We start from the raw sequence: 15,102 nt of genomic DNA, 5'->3' as shown, positions 1-15,102 counted from the left end.
TTTAGATGGAGTATTAAGAGTGGTACTAATATAGAGGGATTTTATTATTACCTATTACACTCATGTCACTCATCATTGCTCAAGGTATCTGTCTACCTACTAGAGAACAGCTTATTTTTCCCACTCAGCTACCCAGTTTTCATGATGGAATGCTTTTTATTTCTTGTTTTTTTGTACTCTTGGAAATTGTCGTGTACTTCAGTAAAATAATTATTTTTTGATGAATTTTAAAAATAGCAAAGTTCTTTTCATTTTGTAACATAAAATATCTGTAATCTATATGGATATGCAAATTTTAGGTAAATGTAATTTCTACTAGTAAATTCAAAATTTTATATTAAGGTTAATGACAAAAAGATCAATGTGAAAAATAAAATGAAAGAAGATGTTCCATTTTTGATAGTAGGGAATATTCATAAGATTACTGAGTTAATTGTTTAGTTATCTAATTTAATTCAAAAATATCAGTTTCCTCTCTATAATAAAATTATATTAAGTCTTGATGAAAGGAGTTAAATATGTAATAAAATAAAATATCAAGTTAAGTAATTTACTACTATAAATCAATGGGGAAAATTTAGGTACTGAAGTACTTAAGTACCAGATTCTACAAATAAAAATATTTGGCAATAGCATAAAAAAAGTATAAGATAGCTTCTTCGAAGTATATAAGATATATTCACTTAAACGGCAGCAGCTAAAAATCTATGGAAAATTATCATACATAATTACTTCTCTGAATACAGAAAATTAACCTAAAATATTTAGGGGAAAAATTACATGGACTCGAAAAGTTTAAGAATAATATGCTGAGGAAAACATTCTTTTCTGATGGCAATCCGAAATTGACTTAATCCAGGAGAAAGCAACAATAGTTATTTCTTTAAAGTTCTTGTTCTCAGGTACTAATGGTCTTCTAATGATGGTTCATGTCCTTTAAAAACACCAAATGAGACCATTGTAAGGGCCTCCAGACAATAAAGAATGTCCTGCACTCTGTTCATCTGTGGCCAAACCCTTCTGAGAAACTGTATCCCAAAGTGGATTTTTGCTTCAGTTCTTTGGAATTACTTATAACTATGTATTGTTTTCCTTTTCCAGTATATTTTTACAGAAGAATAAAACACCATAGAAAAGAAAACATAATTGAAAAATCATACCGATCCTTAAAAATGAACATGCATAGTTTGGAACATGGCATCAACAACGCCTTTTGAGATGGGTTTGGTGACATCTGTACAAATTACCAGTTTGCAAGTCAAGTGTCTTACCTATTGTTAATGGCTCCGGGAAAGCAAGTACACGGCATGGCTGACTTACATTGTTTCTACATTTTGGGTGAAGAATGGACTATATATTTTCCTCCTAGTAACCATATCTGGTATATGTTGTATAACAAAACCTTGTGTGAAGTATTTGAGAGATGGGGTCATTTTCATATTTTAACTCTTAACTTAGGGTTAAGTGACAAAAATACGTTTTGCAAATGTTACTAAAATTTGTCAGCTACTATTCTGCTAATTTCAAGTAAGCTAAATCTATAGATCTCCACTATAAATTATTAATTAACTCTTAGAAAGTAATGATTCTGGACATGCCCATGCTTCTAAGTCATCAATTGCCACCGTGAAATATCACAGATATAGGAATAGAAAGCAGAGGATACAGATCTGAGAGATGTATAGTAACCCTGAAACTGCTTTTCTTTTTTTTTTTCCTAAGAAAATTCCAAGTGCTCTATCTGCATTCCACCCCTCCTTTCACATCAGGAAGGAACTAATACTCTGATTTTTTAATAATAATGTCTTTCCTTTTCCTAGCAGTTTTACCTCCCACTAGTCATCTGCCTGCTTTTGGACTCTATATAAACAAGAGTCACACTGCAGGTGTTCTTTTGCGACTTTATTCTTTCACCCATTCAGTATTGGCAGTGTGATATGTCCACATTGGTGAGTATAATTACAGCCTGCTCACTTATTGTTCTTTCACATTCCAGTTAAGACTATGCCATAGATACCAAATGAGCATTTGAATTATTTCTAATTTCTGGAAATTGCAAATTATGTTGATGTGAAGAATTTTATGTAAGAGTTGTGGTACGAATGTTTTCCCTTTCTTAAAAATGTTAGCTAAGAGTTATTTTCTTATATTTTATTTTCTTTTAACCAAATGGAAGTTATGAGTAATTTTTATTTAATCTAGGGTTCTAGCTAATCGATATAACTGTACAATTCTTATGATGCTGAACCTCGTTGTTTATGCTACTACTATCAAAATAATGGTAGTAGTGATGTTATATATAATCTTCTTGTATTTTCTCATCTAAATACCCTTTTAAACATAGATGGTTTGTGCCTTAGTGTCATGAGAATTTTTCCCCTCAGAAAACATAAACCTCCCTCATTAACAAATAAAATGAAGGACACTGTTAGTAGTTTCCATTTTTGAGATGTTAATACAACTTCCTATTGTTAAGCATAAACATATATGTCCAGAGCAAAACTGTATACATAAAAAGTAGAACTACAAATTATTTCCCTAGCAATATATATTTCATAAAATCTATAGCAATAAAGATAATTATTAATTCATGGACTCTACTTTCGTTTATGCTTCTAAGACAAGGCAAAAAAGATGTGCATCAGTTTGAGAACATGGTTTTTCCTTGATTATGAAATTCTTAGTAAATCCAAGTATATTTACATTTACAGAAACCCTTGCAGCATGATGGCAAAGTCATATTTTATGTATTCTACTTCTAATTTAGAGAAGTCTTATTTACCTAGCAGTTAGTCTTGCAAATAGAAACGTGAGCCAGAATTGAGTCTTCAACTAAAATTTACAGACTCCTAGTAAATTGTCTCGGTTTCCAGAGCACATGAGGATATACCCCTAATTGTAATTTTAGATTTATTTTTCACTTGAACAATTATACTGTAAAGTATAGACCGTCCACTTACAAGACAGTGGGTCTATCTTTCTCTGTAACTCTATATAACAACAACAACAAAAAGTTAACATTTAATGCCATGTTATATTATTTTCCACAAAATTGTGCTAATATACCTAAATGAAGCAGAAATGAATTAGGTTGTTACCATCTATAAGTTAAGTATCTTATCTACGATGTTCTCATAAACTGCTCTACCAGTCTTCGCAAAGCTAACAATACATTATATCCTAACATGAGTTACTTTAAGTCAGACCTTACTCTCCTGTCCCGTGGAAGACAGGAGTGCTTGGACGTAACTAAACTTGAGGCTTCTGATATGGAAGCACTGTATTAAATAATGGTTTACTTAGTTATGCTCTCTTTTTCTCCATATGTAATTATGACTTAACAAAGATATTTATGGATTTGAGAAAAGTCCCCAAAACGTGTCAGAAAAATGGAAGGAGGAAAAACCTGTTTTTCTAAGCTTTTCCATGGGTTTAACATAAAAAAGAAGTCCCATCTATAAAATCATTTTCTGTCTAATAATTGATACTGACCTTCAAAGGTAATTGCTATAGAAGAAATGTGAGTGCTATGGTCATCCTGTTCATCTCGGGTCACTTTTCTTGTAGCTCTACACTCACCTTTCTCACTAGTTCACCTTCAGCTACAATGCTGCCTTTCTTTTTTCAGCTTCCATCCTTGTTGTGAAAATGGATAGTCTCTATTTAATTTGGAACTGTAGGAGATTTGCTATGGGTCTTTGGCAGTTCAAATAATTTAACAGACTTTAATTTAAATAGAGCAAGAGTTGATTCACAGAGACCTCAGGATTTTTTAAAACTATATGAAATTACTCTGTACTACCACTAAGTGGTAGGAAAAAATAAATTTAAAAGAAAAAGAAAAAGAAAAACTGGCCTAAATGACTTGTGGCTGCCTTCCACTGCCTGGTAAATTAGCCCATGGTCATCAGTGAGAATGAGCCACAGTACCAGGTTCATCTTTCTTCATCTTCTAAGTAAATAAATAAATCAGTCAGTCCCGCAGGCAGATAGGAAGGACACTACCTGCAAAGCCTTCGTCGAAAACATCAGAAGCTGGCATAACACGTCCATTCTAATGGAAATAGGTTCTTTATTACTTAATCAGGACGGCTTCTGGGCGATTCATGAACCACTTATTGAATCACCGAGTTTAAGAAATCTGAAAAAAAATATTGGGAGTTGGTAAACACCATCTCCTGATTGATCAGTAGCGCGTAGTGTTTCAGAATGACACGAGAGACTTTTTACTATATTGGCATTTAAAGGCCATGAGTGGTTTTCAGTTGAACATGGTGAATAAGTGAATCTATAAATCATAGAAAGCTCATTGTTAAAATCCACCATCATCTTTGGCCTATACAGTCACTAAGTACAGAAAGGTATGCATTTTGTTGGCTGGGCTGCCGTTCCTAAACAATCCATCTTTACAGATCTCTTTTTCTTGAGAGGCGAAACTGAAATAAAATGTTATGAGTCTTTTTGAGCCAACTATAAAACATACGTGTAACCTCAATCCCTGATCAAAATATCGCTGGATCTGAAAAAATATCACACATAGCTGCTAAAGCAATTAAGTCTGCTGCATTAATAGAAAGGAACAAAGAAATTCAAGAAAGTTACTATTATGTCTTTGTGCTCCAGTGAACTGACCTTTTTAAAGGGCCTTGTGTTTTAAAAACCTGTATTACTTTGTCAGATTATGATCACAGTTGTTTAGTTTATTATTAAAGAGGGAGGGAAACAGCCAAATTTTCCCCAAATCTCTACCCACTGTCTTTCATATTTATCTTTCACGAATGGCTTTAATTGTGTGAGCATCCCCATGAGAATACACATCAGAAATATTTGATAAAATACAGGATAAATAAGCTCATTAGAACCCTGTCAACACTAATTGTGCTTACTCATACAAAATGCAAAGAGGAGCAGGGGTGTCCAGCCTTTTGGTGTCTCTGGGCCACACTGGAAGAAGAGGAGTTGTCTTGGGCCACACATTAAATACACAAACACTAATGAAAACTGATGAGCAAAAAAAAAAAAAAAAAGGTTTTAAGTAAATTTCTGATTTTGTGTTGGGCCACATTGGTGGCCATCCAGGGCGCCATGCGGCCCGCGGGCCACAGGTTGAACACATCTGCAAGGCTTAAATAATAATAATGCTTTTTGTATTAATTCAGTGGAATACTTTATTGGAACTAATAAACATTTTTACATTTCCCACCGAGCCAGTGGTGATTTCTTAACTGTATTTTATCAGCAATTTTGGAATTTGCTTTTGATCATGCATTAGTCTAATAAACATATAGATCCTCTACGGAAATGCAGGATTAAAATTAAAGAGACTAAGGAATAATTCAATGATACGATATATTTCTAAATCTCTTTAAATTTATCATATAATCTCAGCCTTAATACTACTCCAACTAGGTAGGTGCTGGCAAGAGATGAAAACTGGTCCTTGCATTTACTCTGCACACAGAGACGGTCCTGGCAAATGTGCTGTGCATAGAAACAGGACAGAGGAGAAAGAAAATGGTGCTCGAACAGAACAAGAGGAGGGAAGCCTTTCAAAATGCACAGGAATACGGAGCATGTTATAAAGTTTGTCTTTCTGGTGACAGACACTAAGATTCCATTATAAAAACATGAGCCAAGTCAAGGGAGAAATTGCAGATCTGGCTTGATTTCTGGGGACAGCAGATTTTCAACAATGTTTAAATTTAGGCAATATGATCTCATTAAAAACATCTTGGAAAATGATATTGCTAGTGCTTTGTGTTAAAAACTACCAAAATATGTCAAACAAATTCTCTGTGGTCTATCTTTATAGCCTTTTACCCAGTTTTGGCACCAAGCAAGCACATTGTTATAATTATCTATTACTAGGATTAAAAATTGTTAGGTAATGCAGCAGAACTACCTTCTGAAGTGATTTTCTAATTCCTTCAGTTTCACTGTTATATTAGTTAATTAAAAAGAGCCCATTTAAAACATTTATCTTTTAATCTTTAAATAAAAAGCAATTAAAAATCTTTAAAGCATCCTATTAGGTAAATCTCTTGTTCAGGCTCTTTAAAAAAATACATAATTATAAGTTTTGGGAATATAATCAGGCCATTTGCAGATAGAAACCAAAACTTTAAAATGAACAATGTTACCCTACATAACCTATCTGAATGTTTAAAATGTTACACTATCATCAAGTTACTGTGTACTTTGAAAGGCAATTTTTAAAAAGAATTTCTGTTGCTTGCCTGTGTTTTATGTATGACTCACTTCTTCACAGAGTATTTAATATCTCTCCCCAAGAAAAAATGGCACAAAATTGTTGAAGGTAATGATAGAGCTGTAAAGCTTAAAACCTTGATATCAGTTAAAATAATATTTACCAGTTAATGCATGTCTCTTAAGAGTTTTTAATACATTTTAGCATTATACATAATTATATACATAATAACATGATGATATATGTATTACTACCTAAACTCATTTAGGAAATGAGGTCAGTGAAGATTATAAAGCTGAAGTAACCTGCCCAAGGCACACAGGAAGTGAGACCTTCGTCTATTAATTTCCAGAGTTCAGTACTAAAGCCCTATGGCAGGTGAAGTATGGAAGAACATCTGCTTTCCCAAACATCACTATACATTAGCTAATTTATATTCATCACAGTTAACTAATCAGACTCTTGGAATAAACATTAAAGGGCCAACAAAGAAGGTCCTAAACTGTAGAAAAGATGAGTCAATAAATTTTCAAAGACATTTTTGATTTTTATTTCTTAGGCGTTTGATTTTTTGTTGTTGTTGTTTGTTACTATTAGGTACTATGACATTCTTATAGAATTCAGGTTTTTTTTCACCAACAAAATTAAATGTATAACCCCGGAATTAAAGTCTGACCTGTGCTGTATTAAATTACATAAATCTACATTTTTTATGACATTGCTTCCCATTTATCGAATATTTTAACATCCATATCATCCACCCCATTTAAATCCTTGCTCTAGTTCCCCTAATCTATTCAGCAAGATCTGTGTGAGTGTGAAGGAAAAAATTGGCCACAATGATGTATTAACATATTTTGGGAATAGCCTGAAATATCACTGGGCCCTATAAAAGTTACTCATTATACAAAATTTGAAGCACCACATATTAGGCTTCTACCAATGGCTTACTTCTAGAGCAATTCGTCATCACTCTCCAGAGATTACTTACTCCAGAAAGCTGGTGATATAGTCTCGACTGCAGGAAGACCAGGAAAAAGGGTTGGTATTGGCGGTAATGTGAGCTGCCATAAGCTTTGCTGTTTCATGACCTTTCGTCCCACAAGAATTTCCAATTCCATCATGGTTCATACCAAAACTGTTTCAACAAGGAAGAAACATAAGAAACATGAAAGAAATAAGAAAAAAGAAAACAAGCAAACCCCAATACATCCTTTATTTCCTTATTTGATCATGTATTAGTCTCATCAACATATGCTTTCCGTATCAATAGACCAGATCCTCTAAGGAAATATAGGATTAAAGTTAAAAAGATTAAGGAATAATTCAATGATATAATAAATTTCTAAGTCTCTTTAAATTTATCATATAATCTCAAATGATATCTCATATACCAGCTCTCCTCGAACAGATATAAAATACATATTAATTCTCACTTTTTTGGATGAAAAAAACAAAGTAAAGAAAAAAGACCTACTAAAGATCATACAATTAGGGTTGGAATTGTTAGTAGAACCTGCCTTTTAACATGCTAGAGTTCATACTAATTCCCTATCCTGAATCAGAAGGGAATTATAGAAGATGGTTGCAATCCATTGAGTTCCAGGTTATAGGCCAAACACAAAAAATCCTTTTCCTTAAAATAGATAAATGAGAATCAAATACATAGGTAATGCACATTTGTATGTGTGATTTTAAAACACATTTTGAAAAGTCTTGATGTATTTAAGGATTATGGAGATAATGTTTTTCTTTACCAACACCTCCCTCCATTTTTCATAGCTGTTCTTTGTTATTTTTATGTGTCCTATGGCCATGCCTAGTTCTATCAATGTGATCTAAAAATATATTTCAATAATAAACTGAAATTATTCTGTAAAGGGTATACCCACTGCATACAAATAAATTTTAGCCTTTCATCACAGGTTGTCAGAAATTCAGGTTGAATATTACTAAAAAAATTAATGTTTCCATTGTGACATTCCAATAAGTACATCATGATATATGTCTAGGGACATAAATGATTTATGTGACAAGAGTGTAAAGTAGATGAGGGTAGATGCTGGAGAAAAATTTGGAAAGGTAGTTGAGAACAGATAATTACAAGATAATAAATGAAAGGATTAATACGTTTGGCTATGTAGAGACATTGAAGATTTATAAGAACATAAGAACTAAAGACTTTTCTGAGTAGGACAATATGGATGCGATCTGTATTTTAGACAGGTCATTATAATAATTTTGTGGTGGAGACCTGGGAATGGGAAGAGAATGGAGCCAGGGAGAGCAGATGGAAGATCGTTACCAGCTGGAAAATGATGTGGGTCTGAATTAGAGCACTGGATAGAGAGGTGGGATGCGATTTGAGATATATCTGGAAAGCTGAATGAATTGGCCTTCATAAATATAATATAAAAATGCTGTAGGGAGGACATATAATATGTTCATATAGTGTGGGAGGCAGAAAGGAGGAACCAGTACTTCCGGCAGAGGAACTAACCTAAGCAAAGGAAGTGTATGTAAATATTCAGAGCCTTATATTAAAATACCAAATAACCTTCCAAGAACATCAACATTTAGTTTTCCCATTTGATATCAACACACCAGTGTCAACCTATTTATATGGTCTTCCAGGAACATGATGGTAGATTTTAGAGTCTGTTGAATTAGACACATATTCTGTCAAAACAATCAGTTACAAGTTTACAAAAAAGGCTCCTTTGTTCACATTTTTAATTCAGTGAACTTCATATTCTATATTGCTCTAAAAGGTTAGTACTAATGTGTGAATACTACTGTGATTCTTGTCAAAGGACGAGAGCTTGAAAAACAGTCTCCCCTTTTAGCAGCAGTCTCTTCAACACCCTGCAGTCCTGCTAAGGCAGGTGTAAGGAGGTTCAGAGGGCTTTAAGAAAATCATTTTCAAGATCGTTAACTTCCTTATGTACTCTTTTCTTTAAAAAAAGATAAACCTCATTCCTCCTTTTGAAATCATATTTCTCCAACTTACAAAAGAAAACTTATCTTTCATCTATCCATAATTTTACAATAGTCACAGCCTTGGGGTATAAAAACATGGATGTCAGGAAAAGAGAAATTGGAAACCTTTGGTGTCAGTTTTGAGAAAGAGAATGACGATAACGATTGAATAAATTATCATGTAGTTTCTTGCTTTCATCAAATTTATTTGAGTGTAAAATCAAATTAACACCTGATAGGTTGTTAAAAATATTTTTTCATGATAAATCACCATGGTTATCTTTTGACAAATAATTCCAAATAAGTTCAAAGAATTGAGTGATACTTCTGTAATAAACTCCTTCATCTCATCTACTTACTTATGTAAACAATCATTCATCATCTGCAGAGACAAAATAAAGAAACTGAACTGATGCTGAAACTCTGCCTCACTCTATAGGAACACAGAGATAAGTGGCGTTATCAAAAATGCATCTAATTAAAAATACATCTTATAAAAATTTTGCTTTTATGTTAATCATTTATTAAAGTTTGTAATATGGATTAGCTTCTCTGATCAATCATTAACTAATAATGACTGTTATCTAGTAACAAGTAATACAGAAAAAATTTTCTTTATGATTACAGGAAATTTTAAATGTAATTGCTATTTACATATATTTTTGTTGTGCAGACATTTGATATAATTAAATATACTTTTAAGCATAAAATATACATTTAAAAATATTAAAATATACATTAGGGTAATATCTGGGAGGGATAGAAGAAGTAGACATATTGAGTTAAAGGAGGAAAAATGATGAAAGTTTTTACTATAAAAGAAGAACAGGTTCATGTGTTTTTTAAAAGCATGATGATAGTTATCAAATTGCTATGGCATTCAGATTCAACTGGATATATTTAAAAGAGATATTAACAGCTTTGTTTTCACATGCTAATATATACAGTACTCCAGAAATTCTATCCTTTGCAATTACTTAGATGTTAAATAAAAAATTTTAGACATCAGCTGAAAAATATACAATAGCATACATAGTTTTAATACAATCTTTCAGAAGTGTAAGAGGAAAAGACTTTTTTCCCCTCCTGAGGAAACTCTACTGATGAAGAGTTTGACAACAAAAAAGGTGAAACTCATTAGTGATCAGAATGAAGAAAGAAGAGGCCACTTTAAAACCATCATACTGGCAAAAATCAGAATGTTACCTAGAACTAAGTGTTGGCATTGATGTAGAGAAACTGGGATCTTAGTTCACAACCTTTGACATGTGGTCAGGGCAGCTGTTCCAGAGAGCAACTCAGCAGTACTTAGTCAAATTAAGCAGGCAGATACATTAGGACCCCACAATCCTATTCGTGGATATATATCCCAGAAATATTCCCAAAGGAAATATGTATGAAGATGTTCATGACAGGGTTATTTATGATAGCAAGGATTTGAAGACACTCTAGGCATCTGTCACTGGGGAACAGATAAGTTAGCTTTGGCAGATGCATACTAGGAACACTAACAAGCTAGAAGCAGCAAACAAGATACATGTCTACACATAAGTATGGGCGCATCTTTAGAACAGTGAAGAAATTAAGAAAAGGAGGAATGTCTACAACACTCTATCAAATATGTAAGCAAAAATCACATACACACTCTCATGTAACGAAAAGGCCAAGGAGCTATTCCAGAATAAAGACTAAAGAGACATAACTAAATGCAATGAAAACTGAATTGGGGGGGGAGGAAGGTTATAAAAGAACATTGCTGGGGGAATTGATAAAATTTGAATATGATTGTATATTGATGACATAAGTATATCAATGTTAAATTTTCTAATTTGATCATTGTATTGTGGTTATATAAGAGATTATCTTTTCTCCTTATGAAATAGGAAATATTTGGGAATAAGGGAAATGTCTACAACTCACTCTAAAATAGTTAATAAAAAATTCACGTACATATACAGAAAGAGAGAAAGCAAATGTTATAAAATATTAACAACTGACTCTGAGCGGAGGGCACATGGCAAATCTTTTTATCATATCAATATTTCTATAATTTTGAAATCAAAATTTTTAAACTTAAAAAGTTTAAAATGAGCACATACATGTACAAAACAACATTCAATATTTTATAAGGATATGTATGAACTCCAATTATTAAAGTAGTTATCTACATGAATGAACAAATGGGAGTGGGGAATGTAAATATAGAAATAAATACATCATTGTATATATTAAATCAGAAGGCTCCTTACTGGGACCCCTAATGATGGTGCACCAAGAACTAAGATTGGATAGATGGGTGAATGGATGGATGGATGGATGAACAGATAAATGTAAGGTAAACTCAACTCTCTGCTCTTGAGTTAGGTTTTTAAAAAAGAACAATAAGAAAAGAGAGTTTGGTCAACCTGGGGCCCACTCTGACGAGTGAACAGCAGTAGCAAGAGAACACACCGATGATTGGTCTTAGGTGTTTAATAAAACACTTCAGATTATATAAAGGTAATGATTCTCATTCGTGGAGGGTTTGAGGAACACAGTGAGAGAGAAAGATGAGGGGGGAAGTGAGGAGAGACAATCGTCTGTTGTGATTCCCCACTTCACACTGGGTACACCAAGTCCCCAAAGCTTGCCTTTACCCAGGCTCTCTCTCAGGATAACTCTAAGAAGCGGGGTAACGTTGTCCCCTGGATAAAGAGCAGGTTTACTTACTACAGCGGTCTGCATTTATCTGTGGTTTGGTCACCCGTGTTCAACCACAATCCAAAAATATTAAAGAGAAAATTCCAGAAATAAGCAATTCATAAGTTTTAAATTCTGAGTACCATGATGAAACCTTGCCCCATCCTGCTCTGTCCCACCCTAGACATGAACAAAACTTCTGCACAGTGTGTCCACGCTGTATACACTACCCACCAAATGATCAGTTAATAGCTACCTTGGTTATTAGATCCATTATGTACCATGATATGGCAGTGCTTGTGTTCAAGTAACCCTTATTTTATTGTTATAATTGTTCTGTTTTATTGTTACTTATTATCTCACTGTGTTTAATCTATAAATTAAACGTTATCATACATAGGTATATAGGCGTGCATGTATGTATTTATAGGAAGAAGCATACTGGATATTGGGCGTGGTACTATCCACAGTTTCAGGCATCCACTGGGGGCCTTGGAACACAGCCCCTGCAGATAAGGGGGACTACTGCACTTGCTATAAAAGTGGTAGATTCCCCAAAGTCAATCTTTCTCCGTTTGATGAAAACCTAGTGCAGGTGCAGCACTCATCTGGGCCGCATTGTGTTGTCCCTGTGGGGCCAAGAGGAACCAAAATAAATTGGCTGATGCCTATGCTGCTTGCTGTAGAGTTAAGTGTAAAACCCTTTGTCTCTGACCCAGGAATCTCACACATTTTGACAGCATCCATGCAACAGTAACAGACTAACCGAGCTTCTAAGTAGGGTAAAATCAAATCTCTAATCCAATCAGAGAAGATGACAGTTGATTAGGATAACATACCCAAATATGAAGAGCTAAGTAATCTTTAAAGCAATGTACTTCAAATTAGTCTTAATTCTTCAGAAAATGAAGCCCAAATTCTCAATAATATCTTTTATAACACAGTAAGCTTTTTGTTTTATTGCCTTCCCCTAAAATAAATTGTATGTTGAAGATTTTCAACTAAACCTCCCCGTGGACATTTCCCATTTCTTATATCTTAGTATTTCTGTTCCTATCTCAAAAGTTTAATGAATACTTCTTATTTCTACACTGGTCAGTAAAACAATTTCCCCCCCTTTCCTCTAGATAGCACCCAAAGCAATAAGGAAAAAACCCATAAAACACGATATCATAATATATGTGGAAAGATGACTGAATACATAAAAATCCAACAAATGCAGAAAGACTCAGAATAACAACAGTAATGGAAGATCTCAGCTAAAAGAACCACAGTATGTGTCTCCAAAGTTCAGTGCAATGATCTGGGGGCACAACCAACACTTTCCACGAGCCATCGGAATGTGGGGGCAACTGCGGGAACATGCTCCCGTTCCTGTGGTCAGAAGAGTAGGCAGGGCTACCTGTAGGAAGCGTACCTGTAGGACAGCAGTCTGTCAGTGAAGAAAGATGAGAGACTCTACCTGCCTGGCAGTTTTATAAAGAAATACAGGGTTAAAACACTTGAATCACATCCAATACTGTTTATCTTTAATAAGTTCTTGCTGAGAAAGTAGTTCTGGCCCCTAGCTAACATTACCTACTATACATAATTTATCCAGAAAAATCAAACTCATTCAAAGAGGTATGATTCAAAAGAAAAAAGAAATAGATCTGCAAGGATGTTACATTAGAAAAACACACAAGAAAAGGCAGATAAAATATGGACACAGCAGAAAGACAATGTGGCTGCAGACAAGATCAAAATCGGACACACTAAATTGAACAAACTAATGAAGATGTTGTTTTATAAAAACAAGAAGTTCATGCAGAGATACAAGCAATCAGGGAAGATGTGGCAAGACAGGAGATGACAACTCCTGTCAGGACAGGAGAATGAACTGTCCGAGGAAGAAAGTGGAGGAAAAGGGCACATTGAGGTATCACAAGAACAAAACGAGGCGACTGCTTGAAAACATTTCTCACCGGAGTGAACCAAGCAAGCAAAATCAAGTGGATAAAGAGCTTTAAAGGATCAGAGTAAAGGAACCCAACATTGGAATCACTATTGTCCCCAAAGAAAAGAAATAACATAATAAAACACAGAAAAGCCATTTAAAAATTCATGAAAATTTTTAAGGAATAAAAATGGCTAAAATCTGATCAAAGTGCACCAGACTGTGTCCTAGGAAAAATTGACACAGAATGAATCCACACTGAGGCGCATCCTAGTAAACTTGCTGGACTTCAAAAACGAGACATATTGTGGGTAACTGGGGCAAAAGAACAGATTATCTAATAGTAAAACAGTCAAACTCGCCTCAGATTTCTCCACAGTGACATTTAATACCAGCACACCAGGGAGTAATGCCTAGCAAGAATCTTGCATTCAGCCAAACTGAGTATAAAATCATCTTGAACAAGAACTCAAGGATCTCGTAAATCATTCTTACAAAAAATGCTACAAGATAAACTTCTGCTTTGTTTAAAAACAACGTGAAGGTTCAATGGTTTATTAACAGTTTGAGTTTTATAGCAGGCAAGGCATATAACACAAGTGAAACTAGTCCTCACTCCAATGAACTCTCTTTTCATAATTCTTAATTATATTTTGTTTGTTTTTTTTGTTTTTGTGGTGAATTTTAGTCTCTTACATAATACATATGTTATATAATACATACTTCAGAGAATAATACATATATTTACACTTTAAAGAGTAATGATAAAGCAAACTTCTGTTCTCTCTACCAAATTCACAAAATAGAACATTTTCAGAATAATAAAAGCCTGTCTCTTGTGCTCACCTTCATAATCATATTCTTCTTTCTCCCCTGAGAGAGAATGATCATCCTGACTTTTGTAGTAATCATTCCCTTCACCACCTGTTATAAAACTATGGTAATTAAAACAATATGATATTGGTAAATGCAACCTTTGAAAATAACAAAAATAAAAGCCCTAAAAGAAACAGGGATGATATTAATATTTGTTAAATCTAAATAGTCTGCATAGAGATGTCTGTTATAACACACACACACTAATATTTTAATGTAAAATATTTTTTAAATGTCTATATAGTTAATAGCATGTATCGAATACATACAGAATACTTTGTTCTAAAACCTAGCAACTGAGTTTTCCTCTCTGACCAATGATGCAAAATAGCTGAGTTGTTTTTTTAAATTGAAAATTTTTTAATTCTAAAGTTTTAAAGCTGATTTTTGAGATCTTGAAACATTTTGCTCCAGAAATAATGGT

At 33.7% G+C, this 15,102-nt stretch overlaps 1 protein-coding gene across 2 annotated transcripts in view; it reads right to left on the bottom strand.

The window, feature by feature from the left end:
- Positions 1-15,102, bottom strand: part of ADAMTS6 (ADAM metallopeptidase with thrombospondin type 1 motif 6) — a 240,661-nt gene that overhangs the window by 116,932 nt on the left and 108,627 nt on the right. For both annotated transcript variants that reach the window (XM_024578536.4, XM_053913276.2), the window contains exon 10: positions 7,200-7,346. In XM_024578536.4, coding sequence (XP_024434304.2) covers positions 7,200-7,346 — 147 coding nt within the window. The remainder of the gene's footprint in view (positions 1-7,199; positions 7,347-15,102) is intronic.

Source organism: Desmodus rotundus, chromosome 1 (assembly GCF_022682495.2).
Source record: "Desmodus rotundus isolate HL8 chromosome 1, HLdesRot8A.1, whole genome shotgun sequence".
Taxonomy (NCBI): domain Eukaryota; kingdom Metazoa; phylum Chordata; class Mammalia; order Chiroptera; family Phyllostomidae; genus Desmodus; species Desmodus rotundus.
This window is presented reverse-complemented; position numbering and strand designations above follow the sequence as displayed.